The sequence below is a fragment of the Notechis scutatus genome, chromosome 1 (genome assembly GCF_049901735.1).
Source record: "Notechis scutatus isolate UNSWTSFEM ecotype Mainland chromosome 1, rNotScu1.2, whole genome shotgun sequence".
NCBI lineage: Eukaryota > Metazoa > Chordata > Lepidosauria > Squamata > Elapidae > Notechis > Notechis scutatus.
Genome location: NC_142009.1, coordinates 124984218 through 125009642, shown reverse-complemented (window position 1 = coordinate 125009642; position 25425 = coordinate 124984218). Strand labels below are relative to the sequence as shown.

The following is a 25425-nucleotide window of genomic DNA, read 5'->3' as shown; positions in this document are numbered from 1 at the left end:
TAAAAGGGGAAAAACTATATAGAAAATGTAGAATAGTATAAGATATGGAATATAACACAAAAAGGAGCATGAAATTGAGTTTTGTGTCTGTATAAATAAGTTCAACCCGGGACCATGCTATTTTCAAGAAAGATGTTTTACTTGCATTTTGTATGTGTGAAAACCCAAATAAAACTTTATTTTAAAAAAAAGATAAAATCTCTTACCTGCTTTGTTGCGTAGTGATGTGGTAGGCCACCTACAAATATTGGTCCTGTTGGTTTCCAAATGAGAGATGACCAGGGATTGCCAATTCTGGACCTTTTCACAGTAATTCCCAGGACAGTCATGACAGCCTCACACGTTTCCAAATCTTGCCTACATACATTTGGGAGGACGACAAGGAAAGCAAAGTTTTACAACTGAGCTCAACAACCTGAAAGAGTTCCTTGACAAACTCATTACAATGTGTCCATAAAAGGATGGATATTCTTTAATATACCAGTTCTAAATTAATTGCAATTTAATGGTGACTGAGGAAATGACTGTAAAACACACACACACACACACTCCTTTTTCTCTTGTTTTGAACAGCTTTTCTAAAATATGAAGTTGATCTCCCATTAACGTTGCAATTTTATATTACAAAAGGTTAAAAAGTAATTTACAGTTTAAAGTACTTTGTTACAATGGAAAACTTGCCATCTGAATTGTTATTACTATTTTTAAGGCTGCAAATTGATTAAGCGTCCTTTTGCTCAAAGTACTTCATGTAAAAATCATCCAGAAATAATGCCATGCCCCAAAATAAAATAATTAAAGCAATGGACTTCTGCTAATTTGTTAGACTCATTATAATTAAGATTTAAAGCTTACACATCCTTCTTCACCGTTCAGCCTGATTCTAAATATTTCCATTTAGTTCCACTCTTATTTAATAAATATTTTGGACTGTGTTTTGTCAACAACCAATAGAGATGATCACTGAACAGTTGGTAACCTTTTAAAAGTACTTTGAAAGGTTAGTTATTCAGATCGCAGATAATGCATTAGTTCTTAAGCCAAAAGGAGATAAAAGATGAAGACAAGCTGCATCGATGATTGTGTATCCTATCACATAATGATGTCACCATTCCTCTGTTAATAAAGCAGCCCTCACCGTACAACACAAACAGGAGATGCCAAGCCATATCAAACTTCTAGTCATCTTTGAAAAATTGGAGGAGGAAGCAACGTCTCTGACTCGTGTTCCTCTTGTTCTAACTTGTCTTTGAAACCACCTACTTTTTCCACTGAAGAAACAGTTTGCTATGCCTCCACTTCTGATTTCCATTTCAATTGACCCAACTCGAAGAAAAATTTCTGAAAGACAGCTTTGTTAAGAAGACCCTCCTCTTGGTTTGTTGCCACTGATCAATCAAAGCCATCTGCAAAGCTGAGCTGGACCCATGGATAAGAGGAGGCTTTTGTGGCTTCTCAGAAGACAAAGGTTTGATTTGCCATTTGCAAAATGATTTCTTCTAGGGGATGGAAACACCATACAGAATAGATGATGGAATTGCACAAGAAGAGGATAAACCGAGAGGAGGAGGAATATGGGTTAGTTTGGGAATGATTTGCAAATCAGATAGATGGCGATGCTGATGCCAGAAAGAAAGGGAGAGAAGTCAGAAAGAAAAGGGTGTACATTATGTCAAAGATGAATAATTGATGTTGCCACTGACTTTTACTTCGACCTATCCACTGCTTATTTTAGCCCTGTGCACAAATTAGTATGTAATTCTAAACAGATTATTTCCAAAGAACATCCTTGTCAAAACAAAGCAGAGGAATGGAAGGTTTTATGCAACGAATTGGAAGTGAGGAAAAAGACAGCTGGGAATTAACTGAAACCACTTAGAATGTATTTGCATAATACCTTACACTTATGTAAGGTATTGACTTGTATAAGGTATTTTAAAAAGTTCTTGCCTTTCTATCTTATATCCCCCCCCCCCCCCCCAAAAAAATGCGGGAAAAAAAAAAAAAAAAACCCCCCCCCCCAAAAAAAAAAAAACAACACAAAAACCCCCCCCCCCCCCCCCCCCCAAACCCCCCCCCCCCCCCCCCCCCCCCCCCCCCCCCCCCCCCCCCCCCCCAAAACCCCCCCCCCACACACCACCACCAAAAAACCCCCCCCCCCCCCCCCCCCACCCCCCCCCCCCCCCCCCCCCCAAAAAAAAAAAAAAACCCCCCCCCCCCCCCCCCCCCCCCCCACACCCCCCCCCCAACCCCCCCCCCCCCCCCCCCCCCCCCCCCCCCCCCCCCCCCCCCCCCCCCCTCCCCCCCCACCCCCCCCCCCCCACCGGCCCCCCCCCCCCCCCCCCCCCCCTCCCCCCCCCCCCCACCCCCCCCCCCCCCCCCCCCCCCCCCCCCCCCCCCCCCCCCCCCTGGAGGCTACCTCTGGCGAGCACATGGAAGGCTGTGCGGCCCCCTAAAGAAATGCCATCCCACACCATTACTGACTCACTGCCAAACCGGTCATGCTGGAGGATGTTGCAGGCAGCAGAACATTCTCCACGGTGTCTCCCAGACCCTGTCACATCTGTCACATGTGCTCAGTGTGAAGCTGCTTTCATCTGTGAAGAGCACAGGGCGCCAGGGCGAATTTGCCAATCTTGGTGTTCTCTGGCAAATGCCAAATCTCCTGCACGGTGTTGGGCTGTAAGCACAACCCCCACCTGTGGACGTCGGGCCCTCATACCACCCTCATGGAGTCTGTTTCTGACCGTTTGAGCAGCCACAGGCACATTTGTGGCCTGCTGGAGGTCATTTTGCAGGGCTCTGGCAGTGCTCCTCCTGTCCCTCCTTGCACAAAGGTGGAGGTAGCGGTCCTGATGCTGGGTTGTTGCCCTCCTATGGCCTCCTGCACATCTCCTGATGTACTGGCCTGTCTCCTGGTAGCGCCTCCATGCTCTGGACACTACGCTGACAGACACAGCAAACCTTCTTGCCACAGCTCGCATTGATGTGGCATCCTGGATGAGCTGCACTACCTGAGCCACTTCTGTGGGTTGTAGACTCTGTCTCATGCTACCACTAGAGTGAAAGCACCACCAGCATTCAAACGTGACCAAACCATCAGCCAGAAAGCATAGGAACTGAGAAGTGGTCTGTGGTGACCACCTGAAGAACCACTCCTTTACTGGGGATGTCTTGCTAACTGCCTATGCTTTCCACCTGTTGTCTATTCCATTTGCACAACAGCATGTTAAATTGATTGTCAATCAGTGTTGCTACCTAAGTGGTCAGTTTGATTTCACAGAAGTGTGATTGACTTGGAGTTACATTGTGTTGTTTAAGTGTTCCCTTTATTTTTTTGAGCAGTGTATAACAATCCATTTGTTAATTGAAGTAGGGGATTATAGACATCTATCCATATATGTAGATATAAATAAATACGTTAGGGATTTAAGATCTTCTCCAGATACTGAGATCTTATGTGACTGAATATGCACTGATAACATCTGACCAAGAGATCAAAGACCTTTTGAAAGAAAGAAGTGAAGCAGGCTATTCCATCAGTTCTGCTGAGAGACCAGCTTCTTTATACACTACAGCAGGGGCCTTCAATCTTGCAATTTTACGATTTTTTGGACTTCAACTCCTAGAATTCCCCAGCCAGCTTTGTTGGCTGAGGAATTCTGGGAATTGAATTCCTCAAGTCTTAAAGTTGCCAAGGTTGGAGACCCCTGCATTACAGCATTCCTTCTTCCATTAACCATCAGACTGCAAAAAAAAAAAAAAAGGGAGAGATGGAACCAGGAATATCTAGTTCCTTCCCTTCTGGAAGCAATTTGAACCCATGTTTAAAAGTGTGCATTTTGTTATTTAAGAAATAGTGCTTGGGTTAAGTTTTCCTCCTTTTTCCCAACCTCGCATCTATGCTGATCTCTAAAAAAAAATGTTTTGGGCTGAAGAACAGAATAAACAAGGATTGAGAGAAAGAGAGAAGGAGCATCAGCATCAGAGACAGAATTGGGGATCTAGAAGAAGAATAGAATGAGGGAGGGAGAAGGAGGTGTAAAACCACCTGCTCTGTGCATGCACACAAAAAAAAAAAAGATGTGAGATGGTGAAGGCAAAAAAGCTGGAGGACATCGATCAAGGACATATATCAAGGAAATGGCGGGAGCACAGGAAAGAACTCTGCTGATAGAAATGAAGCAGAGCTGCCTATTGCAGGCCATGTATACTGGGATTTACAGCCATATATTGGCTTCAGGCCACTGCTACTTGATAAAAGATACAGCAATTTGTCTGAGATGTTTTCAGCATAACAGCTGTTATGTATGCATTTGCCTACAAGCAAGTAATATTCTGGAATTGTTTCCTTGGGCTTTCTGTTGGTAGGACAAGATGTTAACAATTCAGGATTCCAGTGAGCAGTTTTTCACCATGTGCTTGTGTAGTTTTGTACCCTCTGAAAAGGTTGGATTGAACATTTCCAAGAGAGGATAAATTAAAATAACAATCTTCAAAAAATTATTCTTTAATGTTTGCAGAAGATACTACTATCCAGTAGTTCATGTCTAGTATAAGTATCCCATCAACCTTCTTCTACACCAGGGTTGTTAAACTTGATTTCATTGAGGGCTGCATCAGGGTTGTGTTTGGCCTCAGGGGGCCGGAGTGGTTGTCACCATGATGGGCATGGCCAGTTCGACGTCACTTGTGTTGGGGGCACCTATGGTGGCCCAAATGCTCTGCCAGAGAAATGGGCCCCTGAGCTCCATTTTTAGCTGCAACAGCCTCCTGTAACCCTCTGCCAGTGAAAATGGAGCTCAGGAGGACCCATGTGCAGCCCTCCCAAGCTCCAGTTTTGCTGGCAGAGGCACCACGGGCCAGTCCTTCACTATTTCCAGGGTGGCCCCATGAGCCAGTTCTAAGCACCCCGCAGATCAAATCCAGCCCTTGGGCCTTGAGTTTGACACCTCTGTTCTACACCCAATGCATAGGGCATTTAATTTTTGTGGGAACAGTGATGGCATCCTCCTTCTCCTCGTTCAGTACCGAAATGTACGCACAATTATTCAACTGCTCCTGTGGGTTAAGCTGCTAATAACTGTGCCCTAACAGTAATTGTGTAGCTTCATCTTTTGTGCTTCCCATAAATATAATAATTAAACACTGGCCTTCTAATTATAACCTGGGTGATGAGATCTGTCCAAATGGAGCTGTATTCAGCGCCCAGGGCCATTCAAAATTGGATGGATAGAAAGGTCAGATGATCTGCTAATATGCCATTGGGAGAAAGGGTGACTTAGCATAACAAAAACATTTGCAAGCATCTCCAAACTCATGTGCATGATGTCCTATTTAATGGCATTTGTCAGCAAGTACTGACAATATAGTTTAGACTCTATGGCAAAATCATTTAAAAGATAATGAAACATCAGATTGCCTTTCTTGCCAAGCTTGTTAAATGTTACATTTCTTTCCCTTTTTGGACTCTGAAAGAATATGGTCCTGTTTCCTGAATGCACTGGTCACTCTCCTGTAGACACATATAGCATTTATTTCTAATCCATTGTTTGGTGCAGTTGAAGTCATTTGTAATATTATTAACTATGATCATCATATCCAACAATCTTAAAAAAAACTAAGTGGCTATAATTTTAATTAAATTGAAATGCTAATTTCAATAGGATTATAAAAAGAGAGAACCCCATACTACCTACTATCTATAAAAGTTATTCATCATCCACAATATTGGAGCAATAATAGTCCATCAGTGATATTTCACCATCGGAGTACATTAATCATTGTTGTCCCTGGTATTAATATTTCATCAGTCACTATGAAAATTTATTACTGGTGTAATTGAACATTCTTTGGGCATATCTTTCTATACTTTCTAGAGTGCCAGTATGGCCTTTTCCTGACTTGATATATTTAGAAAGTTCAAAAGAATTTTTATGTCACTGCACATTTCCTAGCTGAAGTAACACATAAATTAGATTTCTCTTTCAGTTTAAATAATGCACGTTATCAGATCTGTGCTGAAATGCTTAGCATTGAAAAAAATCGGTCTTTCTTTCTGACTTATATTATTTTCACATATATATGTTCATAAATCTGTTTCTACCGGTATATTAAACTAATTTTAAAAATATGTAAATCTGCATTTAAATAATATTTAAATATGAATTTGAATATACTGCTAGATATAATTGATTGTAAGTATGCTTGTTTGAGTGGAGAATACTTTAGGCTAGAGTCAACAATCAGCTTGATTTCTTTTGTACAACAGTGTTCTTATGTTCTCAATCAACTTGGGACTTTTTCTGCATTTTAGATTCATAATCAAAACAATCATTTTCCCAATCGACATCTTGCAGTATCTCTCTGCTATGATTATTAGAAATAGCATGTTTGTCCACATATTAGAGAGTAGCTATAGCTGTCAAGCTGTTTCATTCTGCTATAACGTGTTTGTCTCTGCACATATGTGCATTTAAATAATTTTTTAAAAATCAGCTTCATTCCTCACTAAATGTCCATCAGGGAACAGAAGTGTAGAACCCTTCATAACAATTATGAAGATTGTTTATAGCAGCGGTTATAATGAAGAGGATTATTATTTTTTTTGACTCTATTATGTTTGCATAACTTGTTTGTATTCTATGACACTGCCATCACCAAGATGTTGAGAAAGGGAAGATGAAACAGTTGGATATTTGTTATGTCCAACTTTCATTATTTATCCCAAACATAGTTGTAAAGATTCATCTAGAGTTCTAGATTCATTGGAGCAAGTCACCGGGAAGAAAAATGGGACAACTCACCATGGCCGTATAATATGATTCTGAATCTTTCCATTTGGTTCCACTGGTTCTATTATGGTGAGACAACTTGCTGTGGCCAACATGCCATGGGACAACTCACTGTGAGACAGTTCAATATGGGATAGCTCAATGCTCTCTGCAGGACAATTTGACACAGCCAAATTACCACAGGACAATTCAACACAGATAACACAAGATAACTGTACTGTTATCCGCCACTAGTGTTGAGGAAACAGTGGCAGATAGCAATACAGTTAGCTTGCACTGAATTATACCATACTGCAGTGAGTTGTCTTGCAGTGAGTTTTCCCATAGCGAGTTGGCAGCAGTGAGTTATTGGTGAGTTGTTCTAGACCCCTGGGAGGAGCCTTGGAAACTACCTGTTCTAAACATTACACATTCTTTCGGCTTGAATATCTTAATGGGTAATGATGGGAGATTTGGAGTGGGGTTCCATCAATATGCTGACAACACCTGGTTCAGCAGCTCTTTACCATTTCAATCTAAGAAATACATAGCACCTTTGAACATTGCTTATGATTCATGATGAGTTGGATAAAGGAAAGCAAGCTAAAATTATATCCTGACAATATAGTAGTGTATTAGATAATGAGAAAGCTGAATCAAAACTATTAGGTTTTAATGATACCTGATGTTTTTTTGTTTGATTTGTTGATTTTGATTTCTTTTTCTTACTTCCCAGTGTCACATTTCAATCAGGTGGTCATTTAAATGACTTAAATAGGAAAAGAAAAAGAAAAACAAACTCAGGTGATACTCTTTTGGATGGAACTGCACTCACCCAGAAATAGAAGGTTAAGAGTTTAGGTCTTTGCCACTGCAGCTGTCACTAGATTTGCAAGTGAAAGTTATGGGAAGTAGCACATTAGCATAAGGAATAACAAGGGCTAATAGAACAAGTGTGACTGCTCTTGAGCTACCCAAAACTAGTAATGGTTATCAAAGTGGCATCCACTGAGTCAGGGCCTAGGTTCATCTAGCTTAATACTCTATTTTTGTAGAAAGTGTCACTTCAGGGTCATTTAGGGTCCTTTTTCATGGAGACTGCTTGCTATTGAAGTTAGCACTTTCTATATACTAAAAATGGGAACTAAGCCATTGAATTATATGAGTTCTTCCTATATGCCTTACATACAAATACAAATAACCCAACCTTCAGTTTTAATAGAAAAATGTAAATAACTCGTGATGGCAATATGGGTCTGATTTTAATTAATAGCTTTCCACTTTTGAGAGGGGGTGGTACAATGGCTCAGTGGTTAAGGGGCTGGGCTTGTCAGCTGGAAAGTCAATAGCCCCGGGTCAAGACCTGAGCGTCATGTGACAGGGTGAGTTCCCGTCCTTGCCTTAGCTCCTGTCAACTTAGTAGTTTGAAAACATGCAAATGCGAGTAGATGAATAGGCAGTAATTTGGTGGGAAGGTAACAGTGCTTCATGATGTCATGGCCACATGATCACAGAAACATCTTTGGACAGCACTGACTCAATGGCCATTGAAACAGAGATGAACACCATCCCTGTAATCAGCAACAATTAGCTGAGTAAAAATCTGCAGGGACTCCTTTACCTCTTTACTTTTGGGAGGAAAGCAAACTGTTGGTCATTCGCTTCTCTTTCCTTCCATCTTTTCCAACATTAGTACCTTCTCCAGAGAGCCTGTTCTTTGCAAAATGTGTCCATCTTGGGATAATTTGAGCCCAGCCACTTGTGTCTTGTCTGAGAAGTCTGTGTTAATTTATTCAATAATACATTTGTTTTTGTGACTGTCCACAGTGTTCTCAGGAGTATTTTCCAACATCAATGTTCAAAAATGTCAATACTGTTCCTACATTGCTTTTTCAAAGCCAACTTTCATAGAGTGTAACAAGCAATACCATAGTTTGCACAGTTCTGACCTTTGTAAGTATAGATGCATCACACCATTTGAATATCTTTTCCAAGGCTTTCATGGCTGCTCTACCAAGTGCAAGTTGGTAGCACATGTACTGATTGCTTGTTCCTTTACTGCTAATGGCTGATGCTAAAAGGAAGAATTTATACAGAGAATCCCTCTTTGAGGCAGATGAATGATTCAAAAATGAAAAATAAACAAACAAAAAGATACCTTCATTGTTAATTCTAAGGCTGGTTCTTCAATCTGTTGTCATTAGTTTGTTCTTTCTCTTTAAGCCTAGATTTTTTTTTATCTCACTTTGCTCTTTAACTTTTATGATTAGGACTTGGAGATCCTTTGCACAACTATCAGGACAAGGTCATCAGCATAATGCTATTTCTTCTTCCAATTTTTGCTCTCAACTTTTAGACTAACTCTAAAATGTTGGCATTATTATTGTTGTTGTTGTTACCATTTTCAGAGTATTTTCATCATGCCAAAATAAAATTATGAAATTGTAGAACTGACTTAATGATTTTTAAATTTACATTAATATTTAAACAGAATTTCCTATTTTTAGAGTTATGCAAACTGAGCCTTCTCTAGTGAGCTAAGAGAAGGCTTGATCTGCACAATGTGAATGAAGCTTTGTGCTTCTTGTGTATGAAGTTTTTGAATGGAAAAGAGTGCATTGTTTTGAAGGTTTCTGATGATGTTGATTTCAATTCAAACTTGTCTTTTGATGCTACTGATTAGCCATCTATTTAGTGATTTGTGTCAAAATATTGTATAATAGCCCCATCAAGCTGTTATCTTTGAAAAGCTATAAAACAATGGTTATGATCAACTAATTAGTATGATTAAATTCTTATTAATTAAATTACAATCAATTAGATATAATTACAGTCATCTTGTTCAATTAATTTTGTAGAGAAACTAATTGCCTCTTCTTCTCAACTCTAGGGATCTTTTTCAAAAATGACTTAAGGGAAATAAAACACATGTACCTTTTCCCCCTTCCCACATAATACTAAGAACTCAAAAGATGATTTTGGAGCAACATAGTTCATGAAAAAAAAAAGTACTGAATGGAAACTATAAAACCAAATAACATCAAAATTGGCATATGACTGAATTTCAACTTCATGTAAATTATCAGTTGTAAATAAAATAGCAGTTGTAAGGACAAAACCTGGGGAAGTTTAGATGAATTAAGTTTTATTTATAGATTGTATTAATTATTATTGATTTGATTACCATAGTTTCCAACTCAACCAAATGACTCTGGATGGCTTACAATTCTAAAATTAAAACAATTTAAAAAACAGTAAAACAGTAAAAACATCCACAAAATAAATAAGTACAGCAATGATTATTAATTATTAGTCAACTATCAGTAAAGCCAAGTAACAGGGCCCTTGACACATTATGAGCCCAAGATCTGGGTACACAGTCAAGTTTTGAAGTTTGCGAAAAGCCGAATTGGGGCCATTCTAATCTTTGAAAGGAAAATATTCCACAAGGCAGAGGCTACAGCAGAGAAGGCCCATGTTCTAGTTCCTTCCAGTCAAAACTCTTTGGCTGACAGGATCTGTAACATACCCAGTCTATGGATAGGACTGGACAGGTAGAAACTCTTGGAAAAAGACAGTCCTCAGATAACCTGGTTTTCTTTTCTCTGTGTTACAGTCCAAGTGAATAAATTATATCAAGTAGGTCAAATTAGGGTCCTGTTCCATATCTAGAAAGTATCTGATCCTCTGATTCCTGAGAAAGTAGACATGATCGTTAATTTGATCACCTGTTTATTAGATCTATATCCTTCTTGTTTGGATAGTTTAATCCCAGGAAGATGTGTGATTGGATCCATAGAGTGGCAAATTCATCATGCGAGAGGTTGATTCCACCTATTTTGAAGGAACTATTCAAGGAGTGGCCCAATATTCAGACTGGTATAACCTTTGTATTTGTAAAGGGATTCATTCAGTGGAATCTATAAGATGTGATTATTGTTACTCCATTGCTTCTGTGCATTATTATTATTATTCTCTAATGAGGTGAGCTTCAATGCAGAGCAGATCATCATTTTAGTTTTCCAACCAAGTGGAAAAAAACAGCAATTGTTAGAGTGATCAGGAGTGGAAACATTTATGAAACAAGGACAAAATGAATCATGATTAGCAATAAAGGAAAAGTTAAATGGGGCTAAAGAAAGACTGGTAATAAACTACAAAATATCTCTGGCTTCCATCATCCCTCCTATACAAAATGTATCCTGAGGCTTAGACTCTCACATGCTTACAAGAAGCATTTGCATGAAAAAAGGAAAGCACTGAATTGCCGGCAGAAATAGCATCTTCAGTGATAGTGAGAAGATCTTGCTTATTGTCATTTATTTTATTATTTATTTATTAAGTTTATGACCTGCCTTTTCTCTAAGAGCTGAAGGAAGCTTACATGGAGCTCTCTGCAATGTTATCTGCAATATTTCGATATCTCTGTTATAACAACCTTATGAATAGTTTGAGAGAGAGTGATTGATCCAAAGCAGCCCTTTAAGCTCCAGGGCTTAACACAAGTGTATAAGGTCGTGATTAAGGTACTGCATATAAACTTGGGTCAAAAGACCAACATGTTATGCATTACACAACATGAACTCCCAGAGACCTTCTATCGCTTCTCTCTTTTCCTAGGTAAGTAAGTCAGTATTTTCTGTGAGGGTGAACGGGCATAACTTTAATCTGAAAATCAGTAGAAGCTGATTTTAGGAATAGCTTCAGGAATATATATGCCATGATAATGGCTGCAGCAGATGTACCCTAGAACATATAGTTTGGGGAGCATTTCTCCACAAATATGTGATAGACAGGTCAAGGGAATATATACTGAATCCAAATTAATATCCATAGTTCTTGTCTCTAATCTGCCTGAATGTATTACCATTGTTTTATCTTCAATCCTTAAAGGGACACATTGGAAAATTCAAAATACCTTCAAGAAAGTCCAATGGTTAAGACATCAGGATACAAATCAGAAGATTATGAGTTCTAGTCTCACCTTGGATATAAAAGCTGATTGGATGATTTTGGGTGAGTCACTCTCTCTTTCTCAGTTGAACTCACTTCACAGGATTGTTGTCGTAGGGTTATATAATAGGAGGAGGAAGGTGTTTCGGATATGTTTACAGGTTGAACAACTCAATTGAAAATATAGAAACAGGCATATGAGAATTAAGTGTCTTAGTTAATCATGAATGTGGAGGACTTTTCATTGTAAATTCTTCTGTGCATTGGCACATTTAAAGGCCAGACACTATTGAATTCAATTCACAAATATGATAATGCATATCAAATTGAATAATGCACTATCATTTTCCTGTAGTTCCATAAAAACAATACCAGAAATGTAGAATAAATTTCCATGTCATGTTATAATCTGAAATAAACAGCTGCTCTCAGCAATCTCTGTCTTTTTGATACCAGCTATCTATCTTTCCTGATTGCCCTTATTTGACCTTGGTGCATACCCTGAATATGTTTGCTTTCATTTATTTATCTTCTATACCAATCCATTTAAACCACTGCTTAATTATGGAAAGATACCAATTTAAATAAGCTTATATCTCAATGAGGTGTCAGTCATTGCATGGATGCCGCATAAGTAATACAAGGGCTAACCAACTAGCTGTGAACCATGACTTTACAAACTTCACTTCTGACACAATGTATTAGACAGTCTTAGACAAATATGTTCTCATATTTAGCCTTCCATTTACAGTGTACAGACAACAATACCATGCTTAAGTATTGTTTCATTGTTTGCTAAATATTCATTATGCATTTGAAATTTAAAAAATGTCCAGATAAAACATCGAGATACGACGAGATACAACGAGATGTCCAGATAAAACATCGAGAAACGACGAGATACAGTAAACATCTAACTTTCCTCTTACATGCATATTTGGATATAAGCCAACTACAATTATTCATCATATCATCAAACTTACCAATACAAATGTTTTGTTTAAATTGTGATTTGGAAAAAGCCACTAACTGACACTCTTGTCAGATTTTGACTTGCTCTGGGATAATCTAAGGGTTGCTTTACGTGGAAGAAGAATTGACTATTTCCTCTGCATGTATCTTGGAGTTACACATCTTCACTCATCAGACAACTATCTTCCTAGAGAGATAACTCTGAATGGTTCCCCATGCAGACATCTATTTGTAGCTCAGGGTTGAAATGAGGGGTCCCTGATGCTCTCTGAGCTTAGTTATTTTCTTGCAGATGTTTCATTATCCAAACTAGATAAAAAGCACATACAGTTCCAGGCTTCATTAACCTAGAATCAAGATCATGTGAAGTGTTAATACCACTTTATAATGTATTGGTAAGACCACATTTGGAATACTGCATCCAGTTTTGGTCACCATGATGTAAAAAAGATGTTGAGACTCTAGAAAGGGTGCAGAGAAGAGCAACAAGGATGATTAGGAGATTGGAGGCTAAATATATATAAATAAGAGTTGCTGGAATTGGGTATATCTAGTTTGATGAAAAGAAGGACTAGGAGTGCCATGATAGCAGTGTTCCAATATCTCAGGGGCTGCCACAAAGAAGAGGGAGTCAAACTATTTTCCAAAGCACCTGAACAATGGATGGAAACTAATCAAGGAGAGAAGCAACTTAAAAATAAGGAGAAATTTCCTGACAGTTGGAACAATTAATCAGTGGAACAACTTGCCTCCAGAAGTTGAGAATATTCCAGCACTGGAAATTTTTAAGAAGGGATTGGACAACCATTTGTCTGAAATGCTATAGAACAGGACTGTCAAACTCTTAGCCCATGAGCTGGATGCGTCACACGCTGGCCACAGCATGCACAGTTTAGCAAAGGGGGGGAAAAGTCCTGACACATCATGTGACACCACTGTGATGATGTGAGTTTGACACCCTGGTATAGAGTTTCCTGACTGAGCAGGAGGTTGGACTAGAAGACCTCCAAGGTCTCTTCCAACTCTGTTATTATGTTCTGTTCATCAGTGATCATCATCAGGGAGCAGTACATATTAGTTGCAGTGAAGCAACTGCTATAGGTAATAGGTTTGGAGGGAAGCCTACTAGACTTTAATCAAACTATGATTTCTCAAATTAGATGCATTCCATTTGTTCAATACCAGAACAAAAGTTTCAAAACTTCTGCTTTGGCTGGTGAAAAAAAATGGAGCAGGGCCGTGGCAAATGACAATAGGAAACAGTGAACTTCAAAGGGTAAGGAGTTGTTTTAATAGGCATGGGTCACATCACATCATTCTTCATTGAACTGAACTGTTTAATATTTCTGGAATTCATCAAAGGATATATATTCAAGTCATGTACTTTTGATTAGTTTGGCTATTATGATAATAAAACTTGTTGCATAGCTTCATTTTCTTCAGATGCTTTTTTGATAGGTAAACATCAGGAATAACTGACAGAACTTCCACACAAACTCATTTATGTGTCTCATGTACCATCAACATATACAACCTTACTTTGGGATACACAAATAGCACATGAAAAGTTATCCAAAGGCAGATGTAAGTTTCAAAATGGTCACAGGAAGGAATATGGTTTCCTTCACTCCCAAGAAGAAATTAAATGAAGAAATTATAAAGTTGGGCCCACAGTCTCTTGCCCACCACCTCTACCTTTCTATATTCTCTCAACCTGCAGCAGAAGACCAGATTTCTAATCATGGTTTCTTGTGACACTATATGAAGCTCCTACAGATCAAGCATAGTTCTACCTAGCTTTTAATCGGCATTCTTTTCTAAAATTATTGTATCTCTACCAACATGGCATTAACTTTTTTGTTTCTTTTGAAGAACTTTAACTTGCTGAAAGCCTTCTGGAATACAAACAAATCCCCCATCTTAGTTTGCTCCACTATTTATCTGAAAATAATATCATAGCATATAACATATCTACTTTACTTCAATCAGGGCCAATTTCCTATTCATTTCATTAGTTAGGTTTGGCTGCCAATGTAGCGATTGGTCCAATATGCTTATAGACAGATTTAAATATTGTGATAGAAAAACACGAAACTTACCTAATGTGCACTTCATACTTCTGTCCATCATCCACCCTGATATCAGTACTGATCTTTTTAATTTCATCTCCGTTATTGCATTTGAATTGGTACTAAACAAACGAAAAGAAACAAAAGATTGATTTGTCACATTTGGAGATGTCAGAAATTTCTGATCCGGGCTTAGCCAAATTGGGACAAGTCAGAACATTAGGCTTTATATGAACAAAAGTGTTCCATGAGTCATGAAACATGGATTTTTAGGCAGAATGAAAATCAGGGTAAATCCCAATTCACAAGGAAGCCAGAATGATTCTTGTTATCCTTACAGTCCGGCTTTATAAAAATAGTGAGAAAGTGAACATGTCCATAAAGCATTTCAAATAGAAATCCATGAATAGTTTTCCCTTTACTTCAAAGATTGCCATACATACATAAGTCAATTTAATTTACAGAGGATTTGTCCATTTGCTATTATGCATGGTATTAGTGATGCTACTTTTTAAGAGGTTTAAAGCTGATTTATCTACTTCACCAAGAACAATCCAACTTGGTGATGCCCTCCGTGCTATGTCCTAGGTGTATGAATGAAAGATGGTAATTTTATACCAAATGGATGTCAATTTGGTTCAGAGAACGATAAGCCCTTTCCAATATGAATTGGAACATTTGGAAAATCCGATTTTATTACATATTTGCTTCTGTTGTATGAACATCACTTGTTCTAGATTGTTTTTGGAAGAAGAAGCCTTTGTGTTTGTCCTTTAAAAAAAATGTTTTAAAAATGATTTCTATTAACCTCTTATTTAATTTTGGATTTGAGACTTTTTAAAATTATTATTTAGTATATGACAAATAAATGGATATGGACATGGACATGGATATGGATATGGATATGGATGGATTGGATATGGATATGGATATGGATATGGATATGGATATGGATATGGATATGGATATGGATATGGATATGGATATATATATATATATATATATATATATCTATATATATATATATATATATATATATATATATATATTCTTAAGTACTTATATGTTAGGTATTCAGCTTTGTTCGGGTATTTTCCCACGTCATTATAGTTGTGCTTTTAAAGTTGTAGCTAGCGTTTGGCAGAATCTCATCTGCCATCATCAGGCTTCTGTATTGTGTTCGTCTGTGAAAGTCTGACTCACAGGCGAACACAATACAGAAGCCTGATGATGGAAGATGAGATTCTGCTGAAACGCTGCTACAACTTTAAAGCACAACTATAATGACGGGAAAATACCTGAACAAAGCTGAATACCAGATATATATATACACGTATATATGTTTTCATAGATTTTCACGGGTAAGGGATGTAGGTCTAGGTGTGTTCGGGTCTTTTCCCATGTAAGATTAAGAATATCTTGGCTACGTTTCGGCGAGGTCCCACTCGCCATCCTCAGGCTGGTGCTTTCGGCTTCATGCCAGTGCAAGCAGTGTGTGATCGGAGCTGCCGTCTCTCTATAAATACTGGTGGTGGGGGCTGGTGTGCTGGGCTGGTTGGCTGCGCTGCTGCCTCTTGATTGGTTGATGGAGTAAATGTTGGTATAATGGGCTGTGTGATGGCTTTGTGAGTTTTGTTGTGGAGATATCCTGGATCTTGTGCTGTAATCTCCTGGGTCGTTTGTTTTGTGGTGATCTTTTTTCATTAGCCTCTCGTGTTTTAATGGCTTGGGTAATGGGTTGTGTGATGGGCTTGCGAGTTCTTTTGTTGTGGTATCCTGGGTCCTGCGTTGTAATCTCCTGGGTCGTTTGTGTTTTAATCTCTTTTCCATTAACCTCCTGTGTTGTAACGGCTTGGGTAATGGGTTGTGTGATGACCTTGTGAGATTTATTGCTGTGGTATCCTTGGTCTTGTGCTGTGATATCCTGGATCATTTGCTGTGTTGCAACTTCTTGAGTTCTTGTGGTGTAATTTCCTGAGTTTTCTGATGTGATATCCTGAGCGGGTGGCCATGATGTAGCATTCTGGGTTTTAATCTGGCTTCGAGTTTGGGGTCTGGGTCTGTGTTCTTGGTGTGTGTCAGCTTGTTTGGTTTTGGGGTCGCCAGCTGTCACACACCCCGACCCCAAAACCAAACAAGCAGACACACGCCAAGAACACAGACCCAGACCCCAAAATCGAAGCCGGACTAAAACCCAGAATGCTACATCATGGCACATCAGTCAAGAAATATATGTGTTACAGCAAAGAAATTGTTTGGTAGGAGTTTGAATGTTAAATGACTGATTTTAGAAAAACCAAAATAATCAATGTAATAATTATATTCATGTTGTAACCCGCCCAGAGTCTCTATAACAGTGAAATGGGTGGCCTACAAATTTAATAATTAAATACAATAATAAAAAATAATAAGATATAAAAATAACAGCATTTTTTGAGACTGACATTTCTGCATTTTTGCAAAACCTTAGTCATAGGAAATATATATACCTGAGGTTAAAAAAAAGTTTCCTATTAACTTACTAATTGGTGTAAATGGGGTAGAAAACAAAAGTAAAGTCTCAAAATGTTTTCAATTCAACTATCTAATCCCCGTATTTACTCCTCTCAAATTCTGCCCAATATTTACAGACATTTTATGTAAGTATTTTGGTGACGTTTCGATGAAGTCTCATTCATCATCTTCAGGCTTGTGTCTTCGGCTTTGTGCTTCTCGGAGTAATGTGAGCTTGCAGCTGCTGCTTCCTTTTAACTGCTAGTGGGGGTGTGACTTGATTGGGTGGGGGTGTGTTCTCATTGGTTGGAGGTTTGGACGTGTTCTGATTGGTTGTGGGGTTGGCTGTGTTCTGTTTGGCTGGGGGTGTGTTCTGTTCAGGTGGGGGCTTGGTTGTGCTCAGGTTAGTCTTAGTTGCTGGGGGATTTGAGCTGGTAGGCTGTGATCCTGCTGTTTGGCTTCACATTCACGGTCATGCCACATCTTCATGGTGGGCGTCCGTTCGGTTCATGTATGGGTCAGAGGGGTTTGAAGCGGGTAGTGATGCAGCTGCGGTACAGCTTCTGGATCACAGGATCACAGCTCACCAGCTCAAATCCCCCAGCAACTAAGACTAACCTGAGCACAATCAAGCCCCCACCTGAACAGAACACACCCCCAGCCAATCAGAACACAGCCAATCCCCCAACCAATCAGAACACAGCCAAGCCCCCACCCAATCAAGTCACACCCCCACTAGCAGTTAAAAGGAAGAAGCAGCTGCAAGCTCACATTACTCTGAGAAGCACAAAGCCAAAGACACAAGCCTGAAGATGATGAATGAGACTTTGTCGAAACGTTGCCAAGATACTTCCAATTTTATGTGGGAGAAAACCCGAATAACCAAAGATCCACATACAAATACCCGCGAAAACCTCAGAAAAAAAACACACACACACACACACACACACACACACACACATACATTTCAACTAGATTAGCAGAACCCAATAAAATATAAGTGTGTGTGCTTAATTTTTAAATCTAGATGCTCCCATTTTTTCTGGAAAAGATATTTATTTTCCAATGAGGTTTTGAAGATAATTTGTATGTAAATGCCAATCATAAAAATGTCTGTAAATATTGGGCAGAATTTGAGAGGAGTAAATACGGGGATTAGATAGTTGAATTGAAAACATTTTGAGACTTTACTTTTGTTTTCTACTCCATTTACACCAATTAGTAAGTTAATAGGAAACATTTTTTTTAACCTCAGGTATAAATATTTCCTATGACTAACGTTTTGCAAAAATGCAGAAATGTCAGTCTCAAAAATGCTGTTATTTTTATATCTTATTCTTTTTTATTATTGTATTTTATTATTAAATTTGTAGGCCACCCATTTCACTGTTATAGAGACTCTGGGCAGGTTACAACATGAATATAATTATTACATTGATTATTTTGGTTTTTCTAAAATCAGTCATTTAACATTCAAACTCCTGCCAAACAATTTCTTTGCTGTAACCCATATATTTCTTGACTGGTGTGCATATTAAGCAATAAATGGAAAGGCCTTTGCAACAAAGGTGTTTCTTAGATATTCTCATAGCTCTCAGAATTTGTTGCAAAAACTCAGTCGTTGTTCTGCAAAATAGCTACACTGTATCTACAATCAGTTTCATGTTTTTCATTAAGAATAAAGGATGAATAATGAATATATTATATTTCCATTTTCTATTGTACAGCAAATTTATAAAACAACCTAAGGATTAATGCTATCAAGTTTGCATCAAGGTTTATGTGACAAATAGCTAATACCTTTGTGATGTACTTAATATTTTTGCCCCATGGTTTAATGCACCATATTTATTACATTTCATTTTCGGTAGAGGCCATGAATACCAACCCATGCATATTATACTTTTGCTACATCAGTATCTATTCTATGTTCGATTCAAATAATTCCTACAAAGAGAATTCTCTAAAAGGATTTTGTTGTTGTTGTTAAAAGTAACATCTGGTTATTTCTAGACAGTAAATATTATGCTTTCCAATCTGCAAACACAGACTTCTAAAACTCTTTATAAAGAAGAATCTTATAGAATTTAGAAACGAATAATTTGAAGTGTTACCTCTAAGATACCACGTTTGACAGAAAGCTGAATAACGAAGTTTCCCATTGTTGTTGGCTTCTGTTCAATATAGAGAAGGAGGCCATGAAAGCCAGAGGTCTGGAATTGTAAATTGATGCTATTGTGCTGATGCAAAGTAATCCCTCTAAATTCCATAAAAGAATTCCCCTGGTATTGAATATAGCTAAAATCTATAAGAAAAAAATATATATGAAAGAATGTATACCAATTGATTACATATCAAAGGCTTATTGTTTGGATACAGAAGAGTGATAACATTCATCCACTAATGTAGGGATGCTTCTTAACCATTGTTTAGATAAAGAAAAAGAGGAAAGCATTCAAGTGCAACGATGTCTATTTATTGAGCAACTACATGATTTGAATATAAATCCGACGTCGGAACACTCTTGTAAAGAAAATGCCTGCTCGTTTGTGAGTGTATTCCTTTTGCATGGATTTATTTCTGAACTATATATGTTATATATTAATCTCTATTGCAAAAGGAATCCAAGAGGGTAAGGCAAAAAATTCAGATCAACAATTAAATGTCTATGGAAATTCTCAGTCATCCTGGTCATGATTGTCCCAAAGCTGTTTTTTTCAACAAGGGAAATGGACTTTCTGGTTTTTCTTTGAAGACATTCCACTTCTCATCCAAAAGCTTCTTCAGCTCTGAGCTTCTTGGATGAGAAGCGAAAGAAAAACTAGAAATATGTCTAGAGATTTCGTTTCATACACCCGTTACCATTTCACTTATGGATTCATTTGTTTGCTTTTAATCTAAATACAAAGGAGATATATTGCAAAACTATCTAAAGATGCAAAAATTTGTTGTCTGATAGGATTCTTCACTAAGTTTGATATTAGAAAATGAAAACTTTAAATTAAGGCCAAATTTGTTGTATATTAAAATAAATGGGGAAGAAAGTCTTACTTTTAAAAAGCTGTTGCTGTCTCTTCTAACTCTATTCCAATTAAGAACTATAGTTCAACATATTATTGTTTTGGCACTCAATTATTCCCTGTGTTTTGCACAGTCTAATGATCACCTCAGCTTCTGTTATAGGGATTTGGGAAATTCATACATAAAAGAAATGGTTCATAAATGAAACCATATATTTTTATTTCATAAATAATGCTTTTAAAAAACAAATTTAAATACTATATACATGACATATCTATGTTATCTGAGATGGCATATTACTGAAAATAGTAACCAGCAAACATATAGCATTAAATATGATCTTCAATTGTTTCATGTATCCAGGAATTGCAGGAGGGGTAGATGAGTTTTGTACTTTTACATATTTGAAGGAGAGAATTGTCTGAGTCCCACACTACTATATCATGATGAATGTCTATCACGTCTGTAATTCCTTCTTCTAAAAGTTTAAAATCGCTCTGTAGCAACCAATCCATCTCGAAATTCCTTGCACGAGCTGTTCACCTGAGGAGTTCTCGTACCTTTTTCATGGCAATTTCAGCTGGCAGCTTGCAGCACGGAAAATAAATCTCTTTGGAAGAAAGCAGTTGCTAAAGGGAGATTCATGGAAAAAAACTGTGCATGGTAGCCCACTAGCTCATACAATATTGATTTATGTCAAGGAAAGAGTACATGGAGATAATATTAAAAGGCTTTTTTCAGAGACCTACTCGTTTCTATAATATTTCTAACATTGCTTATAATCACTTGTATGATATTCATAAATATCTTTTATTTCATTAATTTTTGCCCTAAATTGCAAGGGGAAGTAAGAATAAGAATCTCTGTGCCTTTGATGTCTGTATTGAATCTTTCCCAGAATTTTAATATAGGTTTAGGATAAGCTATATGTGCAACAAACAACCCAATCATTCTCTGCAAAGAAGCTGAAGAAACAAGGGTCCCTCTAAGTTAGCTGATCACACAGATTGACCACAAACAACAGCATGACAAGTAACAACAATGCTGCTTTAGGTTATCTGCAAGAGATACTATTTGCCTTCAAGCAGGGACCGGGGGACCACAAGATACACAAAGTAATAGAAAATGAAGAAGCTAATATGCTCAAGGATTTTAGATTTCAGATACCTGCCACAAAATAGTCCAGATTTAATATTTGTCAATAAGAAAAAATATCTGGATAGCAGATGTTCAATACCTGGAGACAGCAGAAGAGAAGAGAAAGAATTGGATAAAAACACAAACTTCAAAGACCTGAAAATAAAATGTAGAATGACTGTGGCAAAAGAAAGCAAAAATAATACCAATAGTAATAGGCATCTTGGATGCAATCCAAAAACCTCTGAGCACTACTTGAACACCACTGGCACTGATAATTTCAGTCAAATTGCAAAAGACAGTTTTACTTGGAGCAGCTTATATTCTGTGAGATATCTTTAGCCATCAAAAAAAAAATAACATCTGCCTATCTTGAATCCTTGGGAAGTACTTAACAGGTAGATAAAAATGACATGTTCAGTCCAAACATCTGGCTGATTATGCAACCAATAGGGAAATCAAGATGTTCTAAAATAATTTGTAAAATACACTCCTTTTTTATGCCCCTCTAATCCAGGGGTGTCAATCTCACATCATCACAATGGTGTGATGTGACATATCAGAACTTTTCCCCCTTTCGCTAAACCAGGCATGGGCGTGGTCAGCATATGACACATCCAGCCCGCAGGCTGGGAGTTTGACACCCCTGCTCTAATCCCCTAATTTGGGGTAGCATTGGGATGACTGGATGGATATTCTTATGCCTATGTGGAGTTTGCAGCATATATTTTTTCTTTGCGTCTCAGGAAAGAAACATCTGCTGCTATTTAGGATTGAACTCTCAATCCTAGATAGCGGCAGATCCATATTACGGTATAGAGAATACAGTAATTAACTGGTTAAAATATTAGGTACCTACCCTATGACAATGCAAATAAAACTCTGCTTTAGAAAGCAAGTTCAGCTTGTTTAAATAGGCATAACTTTCCTCGAATTCAATGGGACTTAATAAAACCTCTGAGTTTTCTTTGTTTTGGTCTTTTTTTGGACTAAAAGAGAGAGAGAGAGAGAGAGAGAGAGAGAGAGGAGGGAGGGAGGGAGGGAGGGAGGGAGGGAGGGAGAGGGAGAGATTGTCAAATGCCTAACAAGGCAGAACTGGAAGGCTGATAGACTATATCCTGCTTGCATGGGCCTCTGGCTATTTAGAAAGAACAAAATGGAATAGCATTGCAAAAGGTTAAGTACTTTTTGATGTCATGTTAGAATTATTTGTCCTGAATGAGTGGGGCATCTCCAACCTCCCAGCCTAACCTGTACACGTCATAGTTTATGTAAACCCATATAGGCTTTCTGTTACCTGACTAATGCACTTTTTTATGTGCATGTAGTTATAAACAGATTCTGATTAGGAAGCCAATTAAGTGAGCTCTAGTCACCATGCCAATTAATAGAATCCATAGATGGCTTGAAATCGTTCTCAAAAGAATTCTCAAGAATGGCTGTTCTACAAATGGCTCCTTGAGTGAGCTATTAAGCTGAGTGCCAAATAGTTCAACCTTGAGCCTTCCACGCTTTATCATTTCTATTAATAAAATTGCTGAAGAGATGTAGGAAGGCTTATCAGATCTGCAGATGACATATCCTGGATAGGATAGCTAAAACCTCATAAGGGAACATTTATAGAGATCTTGGTACTAGATATACTTGTAGATAAGCTTATCCTCCAGTAAACTGACCCTTGAATTTTTAACCAAAAAAAACACATCACCCCTGGATAAGCCAACCCTCAAAATGTTCATATGTTTCAATTTTCACAGTTGTCTTATTTGTGGATAATCCATGGATTATCCATTTTTCATGGTATTTTGATAAAAATTCAAGGGTTAGCTCCTCAGCTAAATGCAAGTTTATACAACACACATTTAAAAATAACCCGATCCAGACTTCCGGTGGTGAGGTCACAGCAGAGCGGAGCAGAAGAGCGATATCTGCAATCCTGTATCCGAATTTTCGTGCTTGGAAGCTCTCAGAGGCATTGTGAAACTTAGAGAGACACACAAATTAGAAGGGGAAGCCTAGGAGCAGAGTGGAGGAAAGCAACCTCCCCCTGCGATGAGGGGAAGCCCTTTGAATCTGGCATGAAAGAAACCTGGCATCTATGGCGGGTCCGAAGCTGTGACAGCCAGCTGCGATCAGGAAGCAGGAAAGTGGATCAATGCAAGACATCGGAAGAAGAAGGGCAGACTGGGACAGTTTTTGAGAGGTGAGAGAAGAGAGCCCTGTGAAAGACTTTGACAGAGGGAGTCTCTGGAGAGAGTGAATACAGCGACTAATTGGTGGGGGATTGTGGAGCGAAAGGGGGAGGAGGAAACAGAACAGCTTGACAGCTGAGAGAGAGCACCGCAGAAGAAAAGATCGAGACTCTGTGAATAAAAACTTAAAATTTCTATGATTTGGATTGATTGCTAGTAGAGCAGAAAAGAGACATTAGAGAGAACAATTGGAACTTTAATGGAGAACTGTAGTTGAACAGAGAGTGGAACCATTTTGATAGAAAGCTGTGACTGTGCAATTTGAGAGGGAAAGTGACTAAGTAGTTAAAGACGACTGAGGAAACAGGAAATGAGGAAAGTAATGTGATGTTGTGCAGAGGAAAGGGAAAAGAAGAAGGAAGAAAGAAGAAAGTTGAATAATTTCTAAGCAATAAATTCAAAAGTGTATATTAAAAAAAATCTAAATCTATCTATCTATCTATCTATCTATCTATCTATCTATCTATCTATCTATCTATCTATCTATCTATCTATCTATATCTTTAGTGTGTGTGTATATAGTCTCATTCATCATGTTCAGGCTTGTGTCTTCGGCTTTGTGCTTCTCGGAATAATGTGAGCTTGCAGCTGCTGCTTCCTTTTAACTGCTAGTGGGGGTGTGATTTGATTGGGTGGGGGCTTGGCTGTGTTCTGATTGAGTGGGGTGAGTTCTCATTGGTTGGGGGTCTGGTGGAGTCAATTATTTGGAAGCCTGCACTCACAAACAAAAAAATCTCCACACCACAAGCCAGGCAAACACCTGGGCACAAACAGATCCCCCCGATACCTCCAGCTCAAATACACCCCAACCAGGCACCCAGATGAAACCTAGCTTCCTAACAAATGATAGCCGTCCATTTACTCGGAGCCAAGCTGCACTAAAAGCCTCCAATACAGGAACACAATGTTGCCAGCCAACCAAGACAAAAAAAGCCACAAAACAGACAGAAGATATTAGAAACACCAATCAAGTAGAACACAGCAAACTCCAAGACCAATAAACACAGACCAAGACTCCCAACCAATCAGGATGAAGAAAAAACCATTCTGGCACAGCAGTAGGCTAGCCCCCAATTTAAAACTGAAACAACTGTAAAAGTCTGACTCACAGACGAACACAATACAGAATACTGATGATGGCAGATGAGATTCTGCCGAAACGTTGCTACAACTTTAAAAGCACAACTATAATGACGTGGGAAAATACCTGAACAAAGCTGAATACCATTCATGTAAGTACCCGCGAAAAGTTAAGAAAACAAATATATACATATACATATACATATACATATACATATATACATATACATATACATATACATACATACATACATACATACATACATACATACATATATATATATATATATATATATATATATATATATATATATATATATTTTCTTAAGTTTTGGGTACTTACATGTATGGTGTTCGGGTATTTTCCCACGTCATTGTAGTTCTTTTAAAGTTGTAGCAACGTTTCAGCAGAATCTCATCTGCCATCATCAGGCTTCTGTATTGTGTCCGTCTGTGGGTCAGACTTTTACAGACATATTTACATATAACATATACATATACATATACATATACATATAGTGTGTGTGCATAAAATTAAGGAGAGATATTATTAAGTATATTAGACCTTGTAGTGATAAACTGAAGGGATTAGAATAAGATAAAAGGGAAGAGATAAACATAGAAAATGCAGAAAGGAGTTGATACAATGGATGATAATATTGAAAGACTTTCTTA

General features: G+C 38.1%; 1 protein-coding gene across 1 annotated transcript in view; it reads right to left on the bottom strand.

Annotated features, from left to right (window-relative positions):
• Positions 1 to 25425, bottom strand: part of LOC148132976 (protein eyes shut homolog) — a 182253-nt gene that overhangs the window by 30850 nt on the left and 125978 nt on the right. Inside the window, exons 5-7 of the mRNA XM_087951349.1 lie at positions 19375 to 19565; positions 14798 to 14889; positions 207 to 357 (exon numbers count right to left, since the gene is read on the bottom strand). Of these exons, the coding sequence (XP_087807475.1) occupies positions 207 to 357; positions 14798 to 14889; positions 19375 to 19565 (434 nt within the window). The remainder of the gene's footprint in view (positions 1 to 206; positions 358 to 14797; positions 14890 to 19374; positions 19566 to 25425) is intronic.